Below are 24808 nucleotides of genomic sequence, written 5' to 3'. Positions count from 1 at the left end.
CTCTCTCTCACACACACACACACACACACACACACACGTCTGACTCACAGCTCTCCTCTGACTCTATGCTAGCTGTCAGAAGTTTGGGCTCATACTTGCTTTTATTAGTAGTAGTTGTAGTCGTCATGAAAGAAATAATAGCCTTCAAATGGAAGTTTAAGTTTGGTAATCTAGTAGGGTTATCAAAACGTGACACAAATCAAACATTCTTATATTTGAGCTTCTTTGTCTTTGAGCTTCTGAATTTTGCAACACTGTTATTTTCCTCAAACACAGTTCAATAGTAGAGTGCGAATCACTGGGAATAGACAGACAGACAGACAGACAGACAGACAGACAGACAGACAACTTCAGTTCAACCTTACACTTTTATATGATTTTATTTATTGAGAAAAACAGGAGCAGTAAGGTGGGATGTAAAAACGACCATTTTAATGTGATTTAATGCTATTTTAATTTTATGTTAGATAATTCTTCAACTATTAAATTGCTTTCTCTGCAGAACATGGGGTTTGCACATTTGGTAATAATAATAAAAAAAAATTAAATATAAAATAAATATTTTTCTTTAAACAAATAAATAAATAAAATTAATTAACATAAAAATTAAATAAAACAATGAATCAAAATGTAACTATAAATAAAAATAAAAAGGACTCTAACTTATATCCTGTTATTTGTGGGAAGTGCCAGTAAATAAAACCAAAAATTACATCATAAATCACTGCATTAAAAGGGAAAACCGTTAGAAGTGTGTCACATTTTTAGACATGCAGGTCTATATTACCCTGCTTATCAGGACAAACCAGATTAAATCAACTACAGAAATTACACCTGGGCATCATAACTATAACCATAATCATAATCATGTGATAAAGCCAGTATGTCGACGAGTTTCTCACACTCACCTTCATGAGCTCTGGAGTCTCGGACACACAGCCCAAGCTTTCGAGGCCTTTTTAATTAAATCAGAGCTAATTACACACTACACTGACTCAGACTCTCTCTCTCCGCCTGAAAAGTTAGTATTTGGCGTGAGATGCTGCACTGATCTATTTTGGGGCTTGTGTTCAGAGCTCTGAATATATTACCCGTTCTGAGGGATTTCACGCCTGTCAAACACACACAGCCCACACGAGAGCACTGCATCATCTCACACACAAACCTACTGAACACCTGAATTACATTTACAATGGAGTCTGCTGGCAGAAACACGTCTGTCGTCATTTAGTCATTCGCTCTTCTGGAGTCATTTGTGACCCTGGAGCACAAAAGCAGTCTTAAGTCGCTGGGGTATATTTGTAGCAATAGCCAACAATACATTGTATGGGTCAAAATTATAAATTTTTCTTTTATGCCAAAAATCATTAGGATATTAAGTAAAGATCATGTTCCATGAAGATATTTTGTAAATTTCCTACCGTAAATATATCAAAACTTAATTTTTGATTAGAAATATGCATTGCTAAGAACTTCATTTGGACAGTTTTAAAGATGATTTTCTCAATATTTAGATTCCATTGGATATAAATAATAAAATAAAATAAAAATAGAAATAAATGAAAATAATACATTTTAAATTATTCCTAAAACAGGCTTCATTTTATTTTTTTATTTTTTTGATTTTCTGAGATTCTCTCTTTCCAAATGTAATTTTTTGAAGAACGTGAGGCAACCACACAGACATCAGCTTCATGTCAGATGAAGAAAAGCGTGATGATCACAGTCGCTCGTTTCCTTCAGCTAGACGAGTCTGGTGAAGTGCTTTACTAGTCTTTCTTCTGCAGGTTGTGATGTTAAGCAGACCAATCAATCACAAGCATCAAATCACTGTCATTCTTCCTTCTAGAAGCACAGTGATGATGTTCTCGCACAAACAACGTCTCCTTGACGACAACAGCGATTCACCATAGAAACAGTAAAGAGTCAGCACAGATCTGTAATAGAACAACTAGAGAGACGCTTTCGCTTCGTTACACAACCGAGTGAGCCGCTTCACTGCCTCAAACCACGCAAAAACACATTTATGCATTTGAATTGCATATAAAAGTTCAATACATAATTGTGATGTTTTGCATTGTGGCATTATTGTTATGTTATATATTTTCGCTTTACCATCTGCCGACTCTGATGAAACCTTGCAAAAAATATGTAGGCCTAAATTTAAGGTTCATGTTTTTGAATAGCATATAAAATTTCCATAACAACAACAATAATAACAATTAATAATAATAAAAACATTTATAGCTCTTTTAAAGGAGCTTTTTAAAGCACTTTGCTCTATTGTTAATTGTGATCTTTTGCACTTTCATTATTGTCATGACCATTAAGCACAAAATAAATAAATAAATAAACATAATACATCTTAAAATATTCCTACAATAGACTAATATTTAATATACATTAATATGAATATAATGGCAGACTATATTAATCCCATAACTATTTGCAACTATTTGATTTTTATTTAAATATTAATAAATACATTTATAATAATAAATAAATAAATCTGGTCGTTGTGAAAACTATTAAATTAATTCCGTTAAAACAACATTCCGCTGTGGAACAAGCAGTATTCAATTAGTTAAAATGCATGAGATTGAAACGAATCGGATTTATTGATAAAGCTGGTTATTGTGTATTTAAAACACACTCAGTTTATTCGTACTATTACAGAAATCTGACCCGTTTCATTTATATATGACTGACAATTATGCATCACTTCACATTTTTTACGTTAAAACGGTGTAATCCAAATGCATGGAAATTTTTATATGCAATTCAAATATCTAAATCTTAAATTTAAATTTTATGCATTTTTGAATGTTCGCAGCAATGCATTCTGGGATGTCCTTCTCTATAATGCTTCCTTACAGTAAGGCAGCATGAACATGTAGCCTAGTCTTCTGAATGCTGTCTAGATAAGCAGCTCACTAGGATTTGAAACGGAGCTTCTTTGTCTGTTTACATCGCACATTTCAACGGCAGAGCAGAAGTTAGACAGAAGCAGGCCTTTTTTTGTGTATTACTAAGTTTTCGCTAGTTGATATTCACAGTATATATTAAGCATGAGGAGCTGATGAAGTATGGATGGTTTAAAACTGCTGGTGAATTTTCATGTATTTGGAAGTTTTCTACTGTAGAAATGATTGGGACATTTGTGGGACTCTCAAATACATCTATGAAAATAAATATATGGCAAAATACTGCGTTTGCACACACTCAAACACGCGATATTCTCCTGCACGGAGTAACACACACTCACTATGGCAATGTCTGTTACCCGGAGTGATAAATGTACCTGTACCTGGTAAAGGTATGAATGCAATGGCCACGTAAACACTGCAGAGACTGGGGACTGACAACCAGTTCGGTTCAGTATCGGTTGTAATCAAACATCATCAGAACCACATTAAAGTCCCGTAAGAGGAGTGACTCCGGATTGAAGTGCAGTGTGAACGCGGCCAATCAACACGCGCTCCGACTCAAACCAGAGGCCTCATTAATCAAACACACATCTGATCTGAAACTTCATGGATTTCACAGTCAAAAAACAAAACGAAACAGAAACTGACGTGAAAATGTGTACACCAACCGAGGAGCATTTGAACAAACCTCTTGTGCACAAATAAAATTAATCTAAAACCGATTATAAAAATAAAAAGATAAATAGGCAATAACTTTATGCATTTATATTGTTATATGCACAAATGATAATGTCATTGAAATTAATTCATTAATTAATAATTCCTGAATTATTCCATATGTTTATCTTATAATCCCCCCCCCCACAGGAAATCATTAATACAGTGTGTCTATATATATTAATGCATACATGTTAAAATGTTATATATGTTTAACGTTTACATTTTTATGTAAACGTATAGATGTGTGTGTATACAGTATGTTTAAAAAAATTATAACATTATAAATAAAAGTATTTTTGGTAACACTTTATTTTGATAGTCCACTTTAGACATTCTACTAACAGTAAGTAACTTTGCAACCAGTGTTAATTTCTTTTTTTGTGTCGCATGAACGGAGAATTACACACAAAATGATGTTGAATTGTCCGTTTTAACGAGTGTTCACGTAAACACAGTTGATTATGTCTTAAGTGAGCGTAAACAGCAGGGAGAACGTGTATCAGTACATTGCATCCATTGCAGCTGTGCATTTGGTTTTAAAGGGACAGCAACCCAATTTAGTTGCTATTGTCATATGAGTCATTGATATTAATCAAGCAACAAAAGAAAGCCAGAAAATCATGCACTGCTCTTGACTGAAAACCTTTAGTAGCCCTAAAGATTCATCTAAATTTATTTATAGAAATACATATGTCTGCTTGAAAGAATGAAGAATATGGTAAAGTTTCTATAAAGAATGCATAATAAGCATATATAACCATTGGTATTTCATTAGATTTTAGCCGACTAAATTTACTGTAGATTTAGTCGACTAAAATCGTATGATATTTAGTCGACTAAAACTAGACTAAAACTAAAAACAATTCAGATGACTAAAATATGACTAAAACTAAATCAAAATTTGCTGTCAAAATTAACACTGTTTGCAACTACATGTCAACTAGCAGTTATTAGAGTATTAGTAGACTGTCTGCTTAATATATTCTAACACTTTATTTTGATAAGTCCACAACATACAACATACTGACTGAGAAACTTTGCAAGTATATGTCAACTTATTCTATTAACCCTAAACCTAACCTAACAGTCTACTCTGAGAGTTAGTAGACATGTAGTTGCAAATTAATGAGAATTAGTTGACATGTAGTTGCAAAGTTACTTTTAGTTAATAGAATGTCTAAAGTTGATTATCAAAAAGTGTAACCGTATTTTTTATTATAACTGCATATGTTTTCTGCAACATTTTAACTGCTTTATGTTTATACAATAGTTATGTCACTGAAATAAACTAATTAATTAATTATTCATAATTTCCCTAAAACAAAAACCAAAAATAAAACAAAATACCCTAAATAAAATAAAATTCCCTAAAATAAAATAAAATAAAACAAAACAAAACAACAATAAAATGGTATTCCATAAAAAAATTATTTCCTTGCCCATTGATGATGGCTGTACATCTTTTATATAAAGATACATTTGTGGGCTTCAACTTGTATATATGTGTATTATAAATGAGGCCCCGGGTTTTTCGTTCTCGCATTTGTACGATCCGCAGAATCATCCTGTACGACGAATGATGCAGGAAAGAGCTTGGGATGGTACTAAAAAAAGTTATTTTCTTAAATCCTAAGAAGTGTTGGAGTTCGGTCGAACTACACGGTAGTTTCGTTTCTCCAGGGTCCGGTGCGTATATTCCCCGTGATGTCGGACGGATACAGCGTGTTTCCCTTCAGGATGCTGTTCTGATTGGCCAGCGACTGTCTGCGGGCGTGCAGCTCTATATGCGCGTGATGCAAATCGTCCTCCGCGAGTTTCCCACACAGAAAGCTCTCGCCCGCGTCGAGGAGCTCGTCTTGTGCGCAGCACATGTGATGATGGTGGCAGAGCGTGAGCGCCTCGTGAGGGCAAACTTCGTGAGCTAAGTGGCAAATGTGGGCATGTGGGCTGTTAGCGCGTGAGCTGTGCGCGCTAGTGGCGTCCGCTCCAGAGGGAATGCGCAACGCTAGTTCGCGTTGGCGCCTTGTTTTAGTCCTGATGGGTTTGGAGCAGCGGTGCAATCGCACGGCAGGTCGGTAACCGTCATGGTCGGCGTGGAGAAGCACATGGGCGCTTGTTTCGTCTTCTAGGAGCTGTTGCGAATGCAGAGCGGCGCAACACGGTGAAACCGGTGTCAGGCAGGTCACGTGATTTTGCGCGGCGGCGCGACATGCGCAGTGAACAGGTTTCCCACTATCTAGATGGCAGTGGGAGTGGGCGTCGCCATTTATGTTGAGTTTGTGGGCGTGGCCGTGGGTGTGGGCGTGGCATGCGTTGGAGGGGCGTCGCCCGGGACAGCATGCGCACCAGCAGTGCCAGACATCATCGCGTTTTGCGCAATGATGAATCAAAACGAACAACCCGAGCGTGACGGAAAACGCCCCGTATAAGCAGCTGAAGATCATATCCAGAAAGTGGCCTTGCGGAACGGCAAGCGCGCCGAATGTCCACGTGGCTGTGAATAAAAACAGCGTGAACGCCGCCGTCCGCAGCTGGGCTTTAAACGAGTGTTCGTTGGCCAGCGTGGATGGGTTGATGAGACCCGGGCAGCCGCCGTGACACTGACCGCTCGCCGGCTCCCCCTGGTGGACGTCAGAGAGCCGCTGCTGCTCCTCGCTCACCGCCTTCAGCTCGTATTTCCGCTCGGGGTGTTTGCGCAGCTGGATGATGGTGCACAAGAAGTAGACGCAGGTCACTAGGACGATGAAGCCCACGGGGCCGTAGAAGGCGCCCAGACTCGGCTCCCACGCCATCCAACAGCTGCAAACACAGGAGATAAACATTTCTGAACATGTTTGCATGCATGCTATTTTATTAAGGATCATTAAACACAAAGGAAAATCAGTTTTGTCAGAAATCAGATCAGAGCGATGTGTAAAACCCAAAGCCAACGCAGAAGACAGACAAAATTAGAAAAAGATGAGAAAACGTGTATGATATCACTCCAGAAATGCTAGAGTTTGCTTTAAATGTCTGTGACATTAAACCAGATGTTATTTAGATATAGTTAGACATAAACGTTTAGTGTTAAATATAAATAAATCTAAATCTAAATTGATGCTAAGTTGAAGTTCAAGTACTAAAATACTAAAACTAAAATAAAAACACTTTTATTGTTTAATTAAAATACTTTTTTTGTTTAAAAAAAACTAAACCTGAAATATAAAAACAAAAGATATTTCAAATTATTAATTAAAAAACTATATTTAAAACTGTAATAAACATGCCTGAAATCAATACACAATCGAATTTAAAATATTAATAAAAACTAACAGCTGCAAACACAGGAATAAACATTTCTGAACATGTTTGCATGCATGCTATTTTATTAAGGATCATATTCTGGTTACTCAACATTCAGATTTTAGCAATATGACAGTACTGACACTGACATCGGATTAGAACAAAACTTGAACTGAACGAAGATGAATAATGACACTACTGTATTTTGTAGAGCTGCTTTATAGATTAATTGAATTTGTTTCATAATTGATACATTTTGCAACATTGATAAATATACAATCTGCAATGATACAGATAAATTAAATTAATGAAAATGCAAAATAGAGTTGTTATTGTTAACTTAAAAATTGTTTTCTGTAATTGAAATAAAGCTAAAATAAAATAAAATAAAATTAGATGAAAAACTTAAACCTAAAAACTTAACCCTAATGACAATGAAATAGAAATGTTGCCTTGTCGAGTACTAAAATGATTAAATCTGAATTGAAAATAAAGCTATATAGAAATATTAAAAAACTAATAAAATTATAAAAGCAAATCACAAAATTACTGAAACTAAAATTAAAATTAAAAATTAAATTAAATTTGTTTCATAACTGATCAACTTTACAGATTGTTTATTTATCAGTGTTGCAAAGATACAAATAAATTAATTAAAATGCAAAATAAAAGCGTCTTCAGTGTTGTTGTTTTTAACTAAAACTTAAAAATTGTTTTCAGTAATTGAAATAAAACTGGGGGAAAAAAATTTTAGATGAAAAACTAAAAACTTAACCCTAATGAAAAAATAAATGTTGACTTTACGACGAACTGAAATAAGTTTTAGTATTAAAGTTGAAGTATTAAAATTACTAAATCTGAAATAAAATTAAAGCTATACAGAAATATAAAAAACTAATAAAAATTACAAAAGCACATAGCAAAATTACTTAAACTAAAATTAAAATGAAAATTGAACATAAAAATAATAGTACATAAATAACTAAAATCTTCACTAGAGGTCTCAGACTTACGGACCCTTTTATGCATGCAAGAATGCAACCAAATATTACATAATAAAAGTTTAAGAATCAGTCATAGTGACTGAGCATTACTCTGAATGGAGGGTCGGGTCCCATTCAAAGTCTGTGGTGGTTACAGATCTACATGCATGCATTATTCAATTCATTTGAGCAGTTTGGCCATATTTAATATGTAGTAAGATACTTTAAGTGACTCATATATATGAAAGAGTGTCAAACAAACTTGTCTAAGAACACATCGGACTGATTTAGCTGCTACTCACAACGGCGTCTGCTCTCCGCTGCCATAGTTCTCGATGCTGATGGCTGCTGTGATGCCGCAGATGATGAAGGGAACTCCTGCACTCACTAAATAAAACCTGCAGACACAAAACAAATGATCACATTCTCTCCTGCCTCATGCGGTTTCAACATGATGATGCTAAAAATACAGCGTCGGGTTTCATCAAACACTGGAGTAACAGTGATGAGAGAGTGTTTCTGATGGATTTATTTGACCTGTCAGGACTGTTTGAGAGAAGCATTAAACACAAAGGAAAATCAGTTTCTACAGAAATCAGATCAGAGCGACGTGAAAACCCAAAGCCAACGCAGAAGACAGACAAAATTAGAAAAAGATGATAAAACGTGTATGATATCACTCCAGAAATGCTAGTTTGCTTTAAATGGCTGTGACATTAAACCAGATGTTATTTAGATAGTTAGATAGAAACATGTTTATAATGTTAACTAAATATACATTTTAGATGGAAAAAATTGTTGCTAATACTAACTGAAATTAAATTGAAACAAAAACACTTTTATTGTTTTATGAAAATACTTTTGCTTAAAAATGAAACCTGAAATATAAAAACAAAATATATTTAAAAAAACATTTATTTATTTAAAGAAAAAATGTGATAAACATGCATTTGATTATTTTTATTAAGATTTTTACTGTATTTTACTACTTGCATTGAAATTAAACAAACTAAAATACAAACAGACTATTTGGAAATAAACTAAAATTAAAGTGAAACCTGAAATCAATACAAAATCTAATTCAAAATATTAATACAAATGAATAAAACTAATAAATAAAAACTATAATAATAGTAATAATAATAATTCATATAAAGTAATTAAATATGCTCTTCCTTGCATTTAAGTAAAAACAGTGTGAAAAAGATGCATTTGATTATTTTTAATCTAATTTTTACTGTATTTTACTACTTTCATTAAACATTTTGACTGTACTTAACTACAGTTTGGTTAAAATTACAAATACATGAATAGAAAAGTTACCAAAATATGTAATAATTTACTTATGTCGCTTCAAACCTGTATGACTTTCATTCTTGATTTTCACGTGAAGATACTGAGCGATAAAAAAAAGCTCTTATTCATGTAATGAGAGCGAATGAGGACCCAGAATGCCTGTCTTCATGCTCAGCTTTACAATCACATCTTCATGAATCAGCTGAAGACATTGAGAAATGGAGGAAGACTATGACCTGGTGGAAGGTCACGCTGATAGGACGCAGAGCTGACGTGATTCTGTGTGTGTGTGAAATTGATTTCCCTCCACTGGCTTCTGTCACAGACGACATTATAGTCAATCACGAGAGATTGGCAGAGCAAGCAAAGATACACCAGCGTCAGCACATTATCTACTTTCAGAAACAACACACACACACACGGTTTGAGGAGAGTGAACTACATGCGTGCTCTCCAGAATAACATACAAGCAAATGAGTGTAATTTCAGGCGGTGTTATGACATCTGAATAGGATCCCGGCGCGTCTCTGCGGCGCTCGTGTTTGGGGAGATTAAAACGGCCGCCCTCTGAGCGCAGATGCGCGGGTTAGTCCAAACACACTGCATAATTCATGAAATTATCCAACGTTTGAAGAAAAAGCTGTCTGCTGTGTGATACAGAATGCAGCCGTTTAGAAAACTCAAAACAAATCGCACACAGTCTCTTCTGCTCACCCAGGCTGATCAAAAACGCAGTAAAAATTGTGAAATATTATTGCAATTTAAAACAGCTGTTTTCTTTGTGAATATCTGTTAAAATGTAATTGATTTCTGTGATCAAAGCTGAATTTTCAGCATCATTAATGACACCAAGCTGCGGCAGATGGAAACACTGAAGAGGGACTTCAGGAGCCTGATCGAGACGGTGCGCAGCACATCGCCCGCAACGACGATCATCGTGTCAGGACCGCTTCCCACGTATCGACGAGGACACGAAAGGTTCAGTAGACTTTTTGCTTTAAATGAATGGTTATTGTCATGGTGTAAAGAACAGAAACTGCTCTTTGTTAATAATTGGAATCTTTTCTGGGAGCGTCCTAGGCTTTTTCGCCATGATGGCCTGCACCTAGGGCTGGGCGATATAGCTAAAAAATGTATTAACGATATAATGTTTCATATCCTTCGGTATCGATAATTATTGACATTTTTTATAACCTTTTTTAAAACAAAGAGCAATAGAAAATTGCCGTATTTTTAAATTAACCCAATTTATTGAGACAACCAACAAATATTTTTTGTTTTAACACAGTTAAACACAATAAAAATTAAACAAATATCTCATTTCTAATGTTTTATATGCAGATTAAATAGGTCTCAAGGAATATTTTGTCTTGTTTCCCGAGGCCACAGGAGGGCACAATGAGCAAAATAATGCAGCACATTTAAATTGTCAACGCAATGAAATAACTGTCTATTAAAAAACGTGCATTACGTCTAAATTAACTCATATAAATCAAATCAAATTTCGTAAATTGCATAAACAATTATGAACAAAACAGCATCATGTATTTATGCATTGCTTAATCTAAAGAGCCGAAGTGCCATTCACACAGATTGCATTTAAAAACATATGAAACGCAGTGAAAAGGAATAAACCTCCACAAATTTGCGACGTTTTTTCTAAGTTTAAACTGTTTTAAATTTGCATGGCTACATCTCGTGTGAGACGCGAGTGCAGGAGTCATATTTGTCTGTCTAAAAAATGCACTGAATATGCATCTGTGTGAATGGCTTGGTTTCGGTTTTCAACTAATCAAGATTTTCTCCGCACTGAACTTCTATATTTCTCTAATATTTTGAATGCATAACACAACAGCGTTGCATCTCGTGGGCTAGACTAACAAAACATTAAAATGCAACAACGTCACTTACATCATCACTGCATCTCGCGCGCCACTAATGACGCTCCCTAATGCACACCTAACATTTAAATGTAAATGTTTATTTTAAATTCGACTAATATTCATTCTTTATTCACAATCTCCTCATCACAGGCAGGCACAGCACTCATTTCAGCATGTGTTTGTGTTTGTGTGTGCTGTCTGCGTCACTCATAGCACGTGCCTATATCGTGCGTTATATCGAACATTTTTTCTATCGTTATCGAAGAAGGTGTACGGTCGATAAATATCGATACCGTTTTATCGCCCAGGCCTACCTGCACCCCAGCAGAGTTGGGGCGGAACTCCAGTCGGACAACATCTCCAGGACGCTACGCTCCATATGACTAGTAAGCCAATTCTCAAATAACTGCTATGATGACTTTTGTTCTACCCACTTAAATGATAGAAGTACTTGCGCTGTCCAATCTATAAAGACTGTGTCTGTTCCCCGAATAGTGAGGTCAAAATATACATTTAATTATTTTTCTCTTAGGACTTTTGGTAGTACCTAGGATAGCAAAGTCCACTAAAGGAGGTAGAGCTTTTTCGCATTTGGCTCCCAAACTCTGGAATAGCCTTCCTGATAACGTTCGGGGTTCAGACACACTCCCTCTGTTTAAATCTAGATTAAAGACACATCTCTTTGGCCAAGCATTCAAATAATGCATCTCATAATCTTGTACTGCAGTTATATCTGATCAAATGCACATTATTATTCTTTAGTTTGGGTTAAACAAATCAATTTTGCTTGGTTGGAACAGCAGCTACGCTAATTATGTCTCTATTTGTTTCTCTGTTTCTGTAACTAGGATTTACACAAGCTTCAGTCTGGATCCAGAACACCTGAGAAGAGATGATGCCAACCCCTCAGAGGACCTCAGATGATGCCAACCCTGAAACAACATACAGAACTACCACATTTTGCTATAAGTTTGATTGCATCATATAATAATTGCTGTTAATAGTTTTCATCGTCTGTTTGATTTCATCTTTAACTGAATTTTACCGTACATTTCTGCCATATGTACATTAACTGACAGTCACCACTAAATATATAAGATAAGCTACTACTAAATATATTGCAGAAAGTTAAAAGAACAGCATTTATTTGAAATATAAATCTTTGGTAATGTTATAAATGTCTTTACTGACACTTTTGATCAATTTAATGCATCCCTGCTGAATAAAAGTATTTCTACTGCAGCACATCTTAAAGGGTGAATCACTTATGACATATTTTGCCATTAATAAAAGTGATAAAAACGGTCAGCCATTGATTAAAGTGCCAGCAAAACGAGTGAATGTAAAACAAATAATCAACATATAATGGAAGTCTTCAGAGTAGGGAATTATTTTATTTAATTTTTTATCACAATGTGCTAATTTTGTGACTTTATATCTATGACTTTATGACTTGTGTTCAAATGAGACGAGAGTGATAAAACCACATGCTATGTAATTTTGGGAACACTTTAAAATAAGGTCCTATTAGTTAATGATGGTTAATTCATTAACTGATATTGACTAACAATGATAAATACATTTGTCACATCAGCTGTTCATTGTTAGTTCATGTCAGCTCAGATCCATTAAAAAAATATTAACAGATACAACTTTTGATTTTAATAATGTATTGGTAAAAGTTGAAATTAACATTAAAAACTAATGTTAACAAATTCAACCTTATTGTACAAATATTACTCTTTCATCTAATACACAGATGTGATGCAACTATCTGTAAAGAATTGTTTATATGGAGCAAAACAACAAGAATGACAAGAAACGCTAAACTAGAGCTGCTTAATCAAACTATAACAGACGTTCAGCCACTAAAAGCAGGACAAACTTTAGCACTTTCACAGAAATACACGCAATACTTGCCACTGGGATCATAACATGTGGATGAAAACGGTGCAATAAGGCAAAAACAATCACGTAAGAAGAGGAATGTGCTCCAGGATCATGATCACCACCAGTCCCACAAATTGGCATGAATGGGTCAAACTGTTCCATACAGATGGACTTATTACAGCGCAAACGACTCATGCAGTCAGATATCAGCACTTTAGCTGATGTTGAAACAAAATGAAGGTGTGCCGTGACTCTCAGCTCAGTTAAATTACAGATGCACCGCTGCGTCTGCGACCTTCATTATACCTGCAGTGTTTACACAGGATCTGATGAGTAACAGGCTGAAAAAAGGTGACTATAATAGCAGAACAAAAACAACAGGTAGCCGTAACACACAAAACTTACACAAAATATGATTTCTGCTGTATTATTGTAGTTTTTGTTTTGTTTTGTTTTTGATGTATTTAAAAAGCTTTTAAAGTATTTTGAAGTATTTCAAATGCTTTTCAAATGTAAAATGCAAGACGCTATAGGCAAAAGCATTGTTTTGTTTTTTTTCATGCATTGATCAGGGTTTTCATAACTTGTATTATTTCAGGCTAGTGGAAAGAAACCAACCAAAATGCACTTTTAAGTGTTGATTTTATTGCACTTATCCATTTCGTCTGTAGATTTAAGTTAAAGTATATATCTTTAAAGAGTTTTTTCTCCATTTCAGCAGCTCCTACACACAACAAAATTTACAGTTTTATTCCTATCTATATTCTGAAGGTTTTTACTGAAGGGTTTGTTCATATATAATTTGCTTGAATTTTATTACTGCACTTTATCTGTTTGCATCCGTAGATTTCAATTACAATACATATCTTTAATTTAATTTCTCAAAATGAGTTTCTCCACCACAGTAACACTTACATACACCAAAACTTAGTTTTATTCCTGTCTATATTCTGATGGCTTTTATAGAGAGTTTTGCTCATATAACATTCTGATTTTATGCAACATTTAATTCCCTTAAAACATGGACAAAATTTATTTGTTTTCTGTATGTTGACAGTATTTTCTGATTTATGAAGTGATAAAATGAGAAATCCAAAATCCCTTCTGTAAAAAACCTTTAAATCAAATATGGCAATAAAATAAAACAATTTTAAGCTGAACGTTCAGATTTCTGTTCTTGGAAGTTGATGCAAATTAGTGCTTATTTAAACAACATTTCAGTTATAAAATTTTTAAACAACGCATAATATAATAATCCTATTCACCTGTAGTGTCTTGCCTTAAAACACAAACCTGATGTGACTAGGATGTAATAAACAACAAGTAATTGTAAATTAAATGATGTTCCATAAGCCTTTAAATGAGGCTGCAACTTGAAGCTACATTGGACTAAAAACCCAAATGCAATAAGAAAACTGTCTGCGTCTGAGAGAGAGATGAGAGCGTGAAATAAATGTGCTGATCCAACCAACCAACAATCAAGAAATAAAACAAACCGCAGGAGGCTCGAAGCGTGAGAGAATTATTCTGAAGACAGATAAATGAAAAACAATCACGCCGCTTGCAGTCAAACAGCAGAATCGCTCTGAAAAGAAACACGTTTCAATCAATCCGGTGAAAGTGCACATCACAGACGAGAAAAACATTACTGAGCTATTGATCCATTTCAGGGCTCTACGTTCAGAATAGCATACTACTCTTATTTAATACACTATTGTCTGCAGTATGCAATATGCACAGTATGCACTTCTTCTACAAGCACAGAATACTAGTGTGCAATGTACATGAAACTGTGTAATCCTTTGATTAAAAACCAAATTAGTTTGGAGAAAAGAGGGTGAATTGGGGTGTAAATGGAGTTTCTCCTCGCGTCAGAGGACTGAAGATTGGTTAAAGTTCTCGCTCTCAGCGTCTGACTCACATCTTACAGGCCACAGCATTTCTGACAGAGAACACAATGTCTGCGCTCAGCTTTCATGTGCCCTAGTTTCAGCACAATCAAACCCAAGCACTCCACTCAGAACTACTAAAAATCCCAGATTAAAAACCACGAACAAGCAGACAACTGAACGAAGCTGCGTTAAACTCAGAAAACACGCACACACACAAAAACTGAGGAACATGTTAGTTCTGCCTTCACTATGCTATAGTATGGCGAAAAGTCCTGTGTGTGTATGTGTATGCACACACACATATATGTATATATTTTATAAAATAATTGTATATTATACATATGCATAACATTTATACCTTAAACATCTTACACTTATTTTGAAGATGTAGTGTTATCATATATAAATAAAAGAAATTGAAAAAAAAAAAACGTAAAAAACTTGATGTACTAAAATAACTGAAATAATTAATACAAACTATATTGACATTTAAAAATGACAACTACAACATCATCAACAACAAAAAAGCTAACTAATAAAAATGAAATATTAAATAATACTAAAATAAACTTTAAAATACTATATAAAACAATATAAAATATGTTAAAAGCTATAATTGTAAGTAATTAACCACTTAACATTTAAAACTTATTTCAGCTAGTTGTCAAACCAATTCACACTCACTTTAATTTAGTTTAACTTGATGTACTAAAATAACTGAAATTAAAATTAATAATAAAACATGTGAAATATTATTAAAACAACTACATCAACATCAACAACAACAAAACTAATCAAATTTTAAACAAAATGAAAATGAAAAATACAAAAATTAGAACTATTATAAAACAGACAGAGTACATGTACTACTAAATTGTTAATTACCTAGAATGCTGTGTGATCAACATATGCAAACAGCTAAACTCAACACTTAACTGTAAAACATGGAATCTGTGCTTAATGTTTCTATAAAACTAGTCAGTGACAGATTTACCGCGGTATAAACGGTAGCTTCCACACGCCCAGAGCGAAGGTGAAGACTATATTCAGCACACATTGATTTAAGCGCAAGCTGTTCTGTGATCGTACATTAATACGCTCTGCGGGAGGTTAATTCACATGTTAAAACTCAGCTGAACACAGATTGATTGGGCTCATTGGCTTGACACTGACAGAAGGTTAAAATGAAGGTCTCTCATGTTTACCGGCGGAATCTTCACTGGATGTTTACATGCACAATTTTAGCTTCAATCGGACTGAATTCATTCCGATTTATGAATCTGAATGTAGTGTTTACATGAACGCTAAATAAAGTGATCGGGTTAATGTGCGCATTTATATGTCACAAGCTTTTTTTTTTACACGCGCACATTGCACAAATATAGAGTTTCCCACTGTTTGCACATAATAACTATACTCTTACACGGTTTCTTTATTTGTTTTAAAGAGCAGAAAATGTATAAATTTCTGGATAAATATTACATATAGACTGCTGTGTTGCTTCTGCGCAGTCATTTCAGTTTCGGTTTTCAATCCGATCGAGTGTTTACATGCGCTCTCAATCGTATTAGAAAAGGAATAAACCACCCCTTTCAATCTATTTGAAATTTAGTTCGTATCGAGCTCAATCGAATCGATTAAGGCATTAAGGATTAATCAACACTGTAAGGGCCAGTTTTACTAACAGCTTGCGCCAGCACAAACCATCTTTTGGCGTTAAAACAGTACTGTCAGGATTTACTAAAGATGCACAGTGATGAATTAGCGCTGAAAAGGCGTGGACACAGTTATTTTTGCGCCTGACCTTATTGAATATGCATTTGTAGGAGTTTCCCTTTCAGACACAATTTATGGGAGGAGAGTATTCAAATGAATCCAACGCTATCTCACGGCCAATTCGTACATATTTTACGAGGTGGCTAATTCGTACGACCTCACTCGTACGATTTTGTACGACTTTTCTAGACACCAGTGACGGGTAGGTTTAGGGGCGGGGTTAGGTGTAGGTTATTCGTACAAATTCATACGAATTGTGCAACTCGTAAAATACGTATACGATTTAGCAAAAATTGTATGAATTTGTACGAGTGAGGTCGTACGAATTAGCCACCTCGTAAAATATGTACGAATTGCCGTGAGATCGTGTTGATGACTCACGCAACGTGTTTTACTAACGTTTGCACTCGTCAAATTACTAGTATTTGCGGCATTATTTAACGTCCAAGCAGGCCCTGCAGAAAATACGTTTTTTTTCCACACGTATGAATTTATTTTGAATGCCAGAAAGAACACATTATCCGAACATATATTGTTTGCCAAGACATGTTATTTTTAATTCAAACTTTCATTTTTTTTGTCCTCAGGTTCTTTTCAAAGTACTGTGGCTTCTTTATTTCTTTATTCTTTTTTTGCGACTACACTAAGTTGTGCTGCACTTGGTATATTGCGTTGGTCAATATGTAAATGAGATGTTGCGTCTGTTCTCTTTAATTTGCGTGTTGTTAGTAAAACACCCACAGAAATTTCCCCTCCCATCAGCGCTGTTTTGGAATTGCGCTATCGCAGTAATTTGCCCTGTTTAGTAAAACTGGCCCCAAGTGTCATAAACCAGAGAACAACCTGGAGTAAAGCTGGATGGGTCGTACCTCAGCATGGGTGATCTGGCGGGGTGAGGCGGCGCGTGGTCTCCGTTCTGCGGCTGCTGTGGTTTTTTGGTCACCTGTTTGTAGATGTTTCGTGCCGTGACGCCCAACCAGAGCATCGTGGACAGAGACGAGTAATGCAAGACAATACCGACCTGAAACACACACACAAAACACACAGTTCAGTGTTTAAAGTGCAACACACACTGATACAAATCCAGAAAAAACACTGACAGAAAGTACTGTTTCAGCAGCATCTTCGACCATGTAAATACCATGGTAAAATATATGGTAAAATATTTAGGGTCAGTAGGATTTATCAAGAGCGTAAAAATTTATCAAAAGTGAGAGTCAAGACATTTATAATGTTACAAAATATTTCTATTTCAAATAAATGCTGTTCTTTTAAGCTTTCTATCCATCTGTGAATCCTGAAAAATAAAATGTATCCTGTTTCCACTGAAATATTGGGCAGCACAACTGTTTTCAACATTGATAATAATCAGAAATGTTTCTTGAGCAGCACATCAGCATATTAGAATGATTTCTGAAGATCATGTGACACTGAAGACTGGAGTAATGATGCTGAAAATTCTGCTTTGATTATGGGTGGGCGATATGACCGAAATCTTGTATCACGATATGACTAATTTTATATCACGATAACGATATATATCACAATATAGTTTTTTTCTTTTAAAAAGGTTTTTATGATATTAAAATCTTTGATACCATATAATTTTCATAATCCTTGTCACCAATGTCAATATCAAACTAATACAAGCTTAAAAAGAGAGAGAAAAAAAAAACTCAAGCTCACTGAAGATAAATAAACAGTCAGTGATGAAATAAGGATACGAAACTAACTGCAAGCAATAGGACAAAAAACAATAAATAAGAAAGCTACATACATGGTGAAAATTAATTAGTCTTCATTGTGTTAATTATATCTATCTATCTATCTATCTATCTATCTATCGATAGATCGATAGACGGACGGACGGATAGACAGACAGACGGATAGATGGATGGATAGACGGATAGACGGATGGATAGATGGATAGACGGACAGACAGACAGATAGATAGACGGATGGATTGATGGATAGATGGACAGACAGACAGATAGATAGACAGATGGACAGACGGACAGACAGATTATTTTTTTGATTTCTTCTTATTAAAGTTACAAAAGTGATTTAGTCAAGAGCAGTGAGAGATTTTCTCTCACTCTTGTTTGATTAATATGAATGGCAGACAGGACGAACATTGGACAGCTTCCCCTTTAAGACCGAAGTCTGGATCCAATATACTGTTACAAACGTTTTTTCTTTTTCAGCTGTTCTCCACCTGGTTCTGTCTCCCCTTCACGGTGGTGGCGTCTAAAGATCGCAGTCATCCAAATGATGAAAAAATATTACCGTAAACAATGTAGTTTGCGACACCACGAAATAAACGATAGAGCATAATATGAAATTATAGACTTTTTATTTCGTCCATCCGATATATATTGTCATATCACACAGCCCTAGCTTTGATCACAGAAATCAATTACATTTGAACAGATATTCACATAGAAAACAGCTGTTTTAAATTGTAATAATATTTTTCAATTTTTACTGTATTTTTGATCAAATAAATACAACCTCGGTAAGCAGAAGAGACTTCTTTTAAAAACATTGAAATGCAAACCTGTGAACAGTAGTGTATATATAATACACGTGTATAACAAAACTTGATGACAGCTAATAAAAAACACAATTGCCTCTTTAACAGCATTGTTCGGTGATAATTTTGCTTTTGGTTGGCATCTATCAAATCGCACACATGAAAAATATCAAGCATCATGTGAGCAAATGTGACCAAATATTACTGATGTCGAACCTGATGGATCTAATGAAAAATGTGACAAGTTTCTGAAATAAAATGAACACATATTTTACCCAATATGCATCTAAATTGTAAAAAAAAAAACTGAAAATTGTGCATTATTGAATACATTTATGTGCCACTTCTTGTCCAAGTATGTGCAGTTAACAACTGATTATGTCAATAATCCCAAATGGTCATGTGTTCATGTGGTCATCAGGCTTTTATGGCTCATATAGTCTGATAAAGTGAGAAAATGGAGGAAAAAGCAGCTACATTTTATTCAGACTAAAATATGAATTTGCTGCAGATCCTGATACTAATGATGAAATTCTGCTGCTTGTAATGTAAATCAATGAGATCTTTATAACAGTAGAGCATATACTGTCATAAAATGATCTAAATATTTTTTTAAATTTTCACTCTATATCTCCAATAATATATCTTCGTAAGATGAGTTTGAAATGATCCAAACATATAATGCAGTGATTGAGAGCTGAAGAAATAAAGGCTCCTCAGAAGATGTGAGATGTTCTGGAGGCTTGTGAAGATCATTCCTCCGCTGAGGAACAGTGAAAGTAAAGCTTCTGGAAACAAACGCTCCTCAAAAGATCCTGAGGATCAGATTTGAGACTCTAAAACATGATTGATGGAGAATCAAGTAAAGCTGAGCTGCTTCAGTCCAGTAAGTGTTCATCTGGAGATATTACTGCAGTTATTCTGACGCTTACTTGATCAAAATCAGTCAAGATTTGACACGAGAAGCAGCAGCTGAAGCTGGACGCTTGTACAATTACACTAAAAGAGCTTTTACTGGATAAAACACTCTAAACTATCACTCAGACGACAGAAAACATGCAGGAGATTGAGAGTGAGACAGCTTTAACAGCAAACTTTGAATCATTTAGAGCCTTAAAAATGTGCATATTAAATATGAATCAGTATTTATGTGGTTAATCAGCCAGGCCGATATCAGTTCTGTAAGGAAACACAGATAAATGTTAAGCACACTCAGCTGAACATAACACTAAATACGCTTTCTGTCTCCGCTGTCGCATTGTGCTTATTTTATTCATCTGTAATCTAAATTAAATGCTGCGCTGTCAAATATTCAGCAGGAATCCCGGCTAAATATAATTTCTCTCATCCACTTACGAGTCGCTGTGTTTGCAGAGACAGCGAATAGAATAATCAGATTCTCTCGGCGTTTGTCTGGGGCTGTGAACACAACATATGTTCACAAACACTCAGGAGAGAGAGAACAATAACTCGGATCCATATCATCAGGAGAGAATGAGTGAGTGACAGCAGATTCCCATTACACAGATTACACTTTCCTGTGCCATCCATCACTCGGCCGAGGCCAATCAGAGCCGGCCCTCTGAGATCAAACGCATGAAGACGAATGCATATAAATCTGAGAACGACCTTGAGCGGCGACACTGAAAATCCCTGACGAACCCAGAGCTTAACAACATGTTCAAACCAGCACAACGTGAGCGATCAAGTGGAAGTCGGAGTTTGTGTCCTGAGCAGCGATGACCTTGAGGAGCAACGGGACATTTAGTCTTTATTTCACTGTGAAATCACACTAGCCAAAAACCCTGCTTGATTTTAGAGCTAATAAAATTATGCAGGATGACTTACTGTTAGAATACAGTTATATGTCCAAAAATTTGAGATATGAGGGCAAAAATGCCCCTGTATGGGGTTTTGTCTTATATTTATACCATATAATATAGTTTAGCAATATCACAAAAGCAAAAGTGCAGTTTTTCCCCAAATAACTGCATTACTGCAAATGTGAAATTGATTTTATACAGCAGTTCAATAAACAAGAAGTTAATCTTGCGTTATAGTTTAGACACAATATTGTCAAATTGTGCACAATTCTGCAAACGAGCGACACACAGCAGTGATTCATCATTGAATGAATCCAAGTTCTTGAGCAAACTGAGCGAGTCAATGATTCAGTTTGATTCATTTGTGAATGAATCAGCCATTTGAACAAATCAGTTGAATGAATGATTCATTGACTCACTCATTAAGACCTACTGGCAGTGTAATTTCATATATATATATATATATATATATATATATATATATATATGTTAGGGCTGGACAATAATTCAATATCAATACATATCGCGATATAATTTTTTTCAATAATGGTGATATGATTTTTAAACGCATTTCCGATATTTCAATATACATTACCATTGTTTCCCATACATTGATTTATTTGTGGCGTTTGACTTCGCTGAATAAACATGAGAAATGCACGTTTCAAAATCAAAACGCGTCGCGGGTGTTTTATATGAATGTATCTCCGAAGGGAACCGACTGTCTTCAGAAAAATTTCGATGGCGTTTTCATTTGATCTGATAAAGTAGCGTTCAGGAGCTGCTTTGATTACAGCTGTTACCAGGGAAACCACTGTTACTACCGCTCCAGAAGCGCCTCCTGCTGGCAGACAATCAGTTTGCATTTTCAATAATAAGCCGTTGTTGCTCATTTTTTTTTCTGTTTTCTACAGCAATTCAGAGCACTTTTCATATTCTTTATCCTGGCTGAAGCACTTTTGTTTCAATCTATAAGAATAATCCTCCTACACTAGCAACCAAAGGTTTTTGAACAGTAAGATTTTTAATGTTTTTTTTAAAGAAGTCTCTTCTGTTCACCAAGCCTTCATTTATTTGATCCAAAATACAGCAAAAACAGTAAAATTGTGAAATATTTTTACTATTTAAAATATCTGTTTTCTATGTGAATATATTTTAAAATATAATTTATTCCTGTGATTTCAAAGCTGAATTTTGAGCTATTATGTTGAAAACAGCTGAGTAGAATTTGTTTAGGTTTTTTTGATGAATAGAAAGTTCAAAAGAACAGCGTTTATCTGAAATTGAAATCTTTTGTAACAATTATAAATGTCTTTATTATCACTTTTGAACAATTTAAAGTATCCTTGCTGAATAAAAGTATTAATTTCTATAATCAAGGGTGTCAAAAATACGGCCAGAGGGCTGATTTGTATATTAAATAATAAACAATCCATTATTTTGAAAATTAAATCAAGTATTATTTTTTTATGTTAAGGCTAATAACTAATAGATGCATATAATCCTGTTTTTCATGTCAAATTGCATTCAAACTAAATCCAATAATTTATAAGACACTGACGATTCAATGTTTAAACATTGGCACTCTCAAAAACATGCAAGCGTTATATAATGTTATAGAACGGTTAGTTGGTCACATGCGTATGTATAACTCAGGGTTTTGTTTTATAAATTTTATAAATACGCATTGAGGTAGCAAAAAGGATAAACAATTCTAATTCACACTCAAGGAATAGAATTAGAAAGTAATAAAATTCAAGTGTAATTTACAATGCTACTATTCAATTCAATGCTACTATTCGAATTTACAATACTATTTCAATTTTGGTTTCTTTGGCTCTCATTTATTCACTTGACCTGAATGTGGTTCAAAATCCAAAGAGATGCATGTGAATCCTGCAGTGTTCAGAGCCAAATAAAGCACATTATACTGATAAACAAACCGCTGCACTTATAGAAACGCACAGCGTCCCACCGAGCCACGCTTTAACATCATCTGCTTTATCTTTAGTTCATAATGTGGGACGAAATGCAGTCGGGCAACACAACGGCCGATGCTTTTTAGTGATGCTCACAAGAACAGAGCCTCAAAAACACACACATTTCCACAAAAGCACCACTGAAAGCCCCTGAAGGCACGACAGCATCTTAAGTGCAAATGTGTGATGCTCTGTACGGATTCATTCAAGTCTATACAGCATTTTCATTAAGGTCAGAAATCGTACGCATGAGGCAATCACAAAAACATGCACACACCGAATTATAATGAATAATCGATTTAATGCATTGAATTTAATGCAGATGAAAGACTCACGGCCTGGCAGATGATGGGGTATTTGATTCGGTTGATGCCTCCGGCGAAGACAGCGAACGTCAGGGCCGTGTGGAAGCAGAAGTTGAGAAGCATGTGCCATCCTTTCCGACTGATCCGGATTGTGCTGGAAAAAACCGACACACACAACATACGGTCAACGTGTGTGAAGAGGGTTAAATCCCTAAATGTGCCTCTGAGTACATGAGAGAGAAGAACAGCTCATCATAACACACAACAGAGCAGAAACACTGCAGCAAAAAAACAATGACAAAAAACAGGTCATAGAGTCATAGACATATTATCAAAAACAGTCTGGAAAAGTATATATTTTGAAATAACTATATTTTATATTATTATTATAATATTTATTATATATTATTTTCTTCAAATTAAAATAATATTAAATAACAAAACATGAACAAAATATTTTTTATTTAATATTTTATCAATTAACAATTAATCTCCGCACACCTGACGGCAATCGATAGGTGCGTAGGAGACAAAGACCAAAAAAGGTCCAAAATGAAAAACAAAAACCTTTTTAAATACATCATAAAATACGTATTCTATTTTTTTTAAATATATAAAATAAAAACATTAAATTAAAAAAATATATTTTATTTAATAGTAGTATAGGTTTACTTTACTGTTTACATATTTAGTAAAAATATATAATAAAATACAAAATAAAAATATAACAGTAAATAAAATATATCAGTAACTTTTTATATTTTAATATTAAGATTTTACTTTTAATAATAAAATATAAGATTATATAAAAATCTATAAGAATTTTTTATGTAATAATTTAATGTATGCATATGTTTATACATATATTTAAAAGAGAGATTTAATAAAATAGATTATAAACATTTAATTTTATGAAATAAACAAAAATATACAACAGTAAATAAAATACAAACAAAATTCTATTTTATATATTAAATAGTGCAGAATATATAGAACATGTTTATTTCATTTTAAAATAAAATATACATTAAAATATTCAAATATAACATTAAATAAAATAGCACAACAGCTTCTTATTTTTGGTGCCGTTACATAAGTTTTACCTTTTAGACAAACCCCTGTGACGAGACTCGACCCAAACTATCAAAATTTACAACATGAAATCACCTGCTTTCTTTTGCCTGTTTGCTCTCAGAGCGAATAAAACCAGACTATGAAGGTAAATTCAGTATGAACACATAGCCTAATGGTACACAACTTATAAAATATCATGTTTTAATTAAGTTGTTATTTTTATTTTTTATTTTTTACTGTATGTGTACATTAAAAGTACCATTCCAACAGCAAGAATGATCCTGAACTAAATGAAGATTAATGTCTTGGGTATGATGTGTTTATTGGACCAATCAGATAAGAGTAAATTGAGAGTCAGCGAGAGGCTAATTTGATTGGCTACAAGAAGAAGGTGGCCCCGCCCTCCCCCTCACGCTTGCAAAACTCAGTTAGTGAGAGAATCGTG

General features: G+C 34.5%; 1 protein-coding gene across 1 annotated transcript in view; it reads right to left on the bottom strand.

The window, feature by feature from the left end:
* Window positions 1-5088: 5088 nt before the first annotated feature.
* Window positions 5089-24808, bottom strand: part of LOC107689358 (adhesion G protein-coupled receptor A1) — a 26365-nt gene continuing 6645 nt past the window's right edge. Inside the window, exons 2-5 of the mRNA XM_016487319.1 lie at window positions 23320-23443; window positions 17519-17670; window positions 8215-8310; window positions 5089-6446 (exon numbers count right to left, since the gene is read on the bottom strand). Of these exons, the coding sequence (XP_016342805.1) occupies window positions 5303-6446; window positions 8215-8310; window positions 17519-17670; window positions 23320-23443 (1516 nt within the window). The 3' untranslated portion in view covers window positions 5089-5302. The remainder of the gene's footprint in view (window positions 6447-8214; window positions 8311-17518; window positions 17671-23319; window positions 23444-24808) is intronic.

The sequence above is a fragment of the Sinocyclocheilus anshuiensis genome, unplaced genomic scaffold, assembly GCF_001515605.1.
Source record: "Sinocyclocheilus anshuiensis isolate Anshui unplaced genomic scaffold, SAMN03320099.WGS_v1.1 scaffold709, whole genome shotgun sequence".
Lineage (NCBI taxonomy): Eukaryota > Metazoa > Chordata > Actinopteri > Cypriniformes > Cyprinidae > Sinocyclocheilus > Sinocyclocheilus anshuiensis.
The sequence above is the reverse complement of the archived record's forward strand: the minus strand, read 5'-3'. Positions and strand labels throughout refer to the sequence as shown.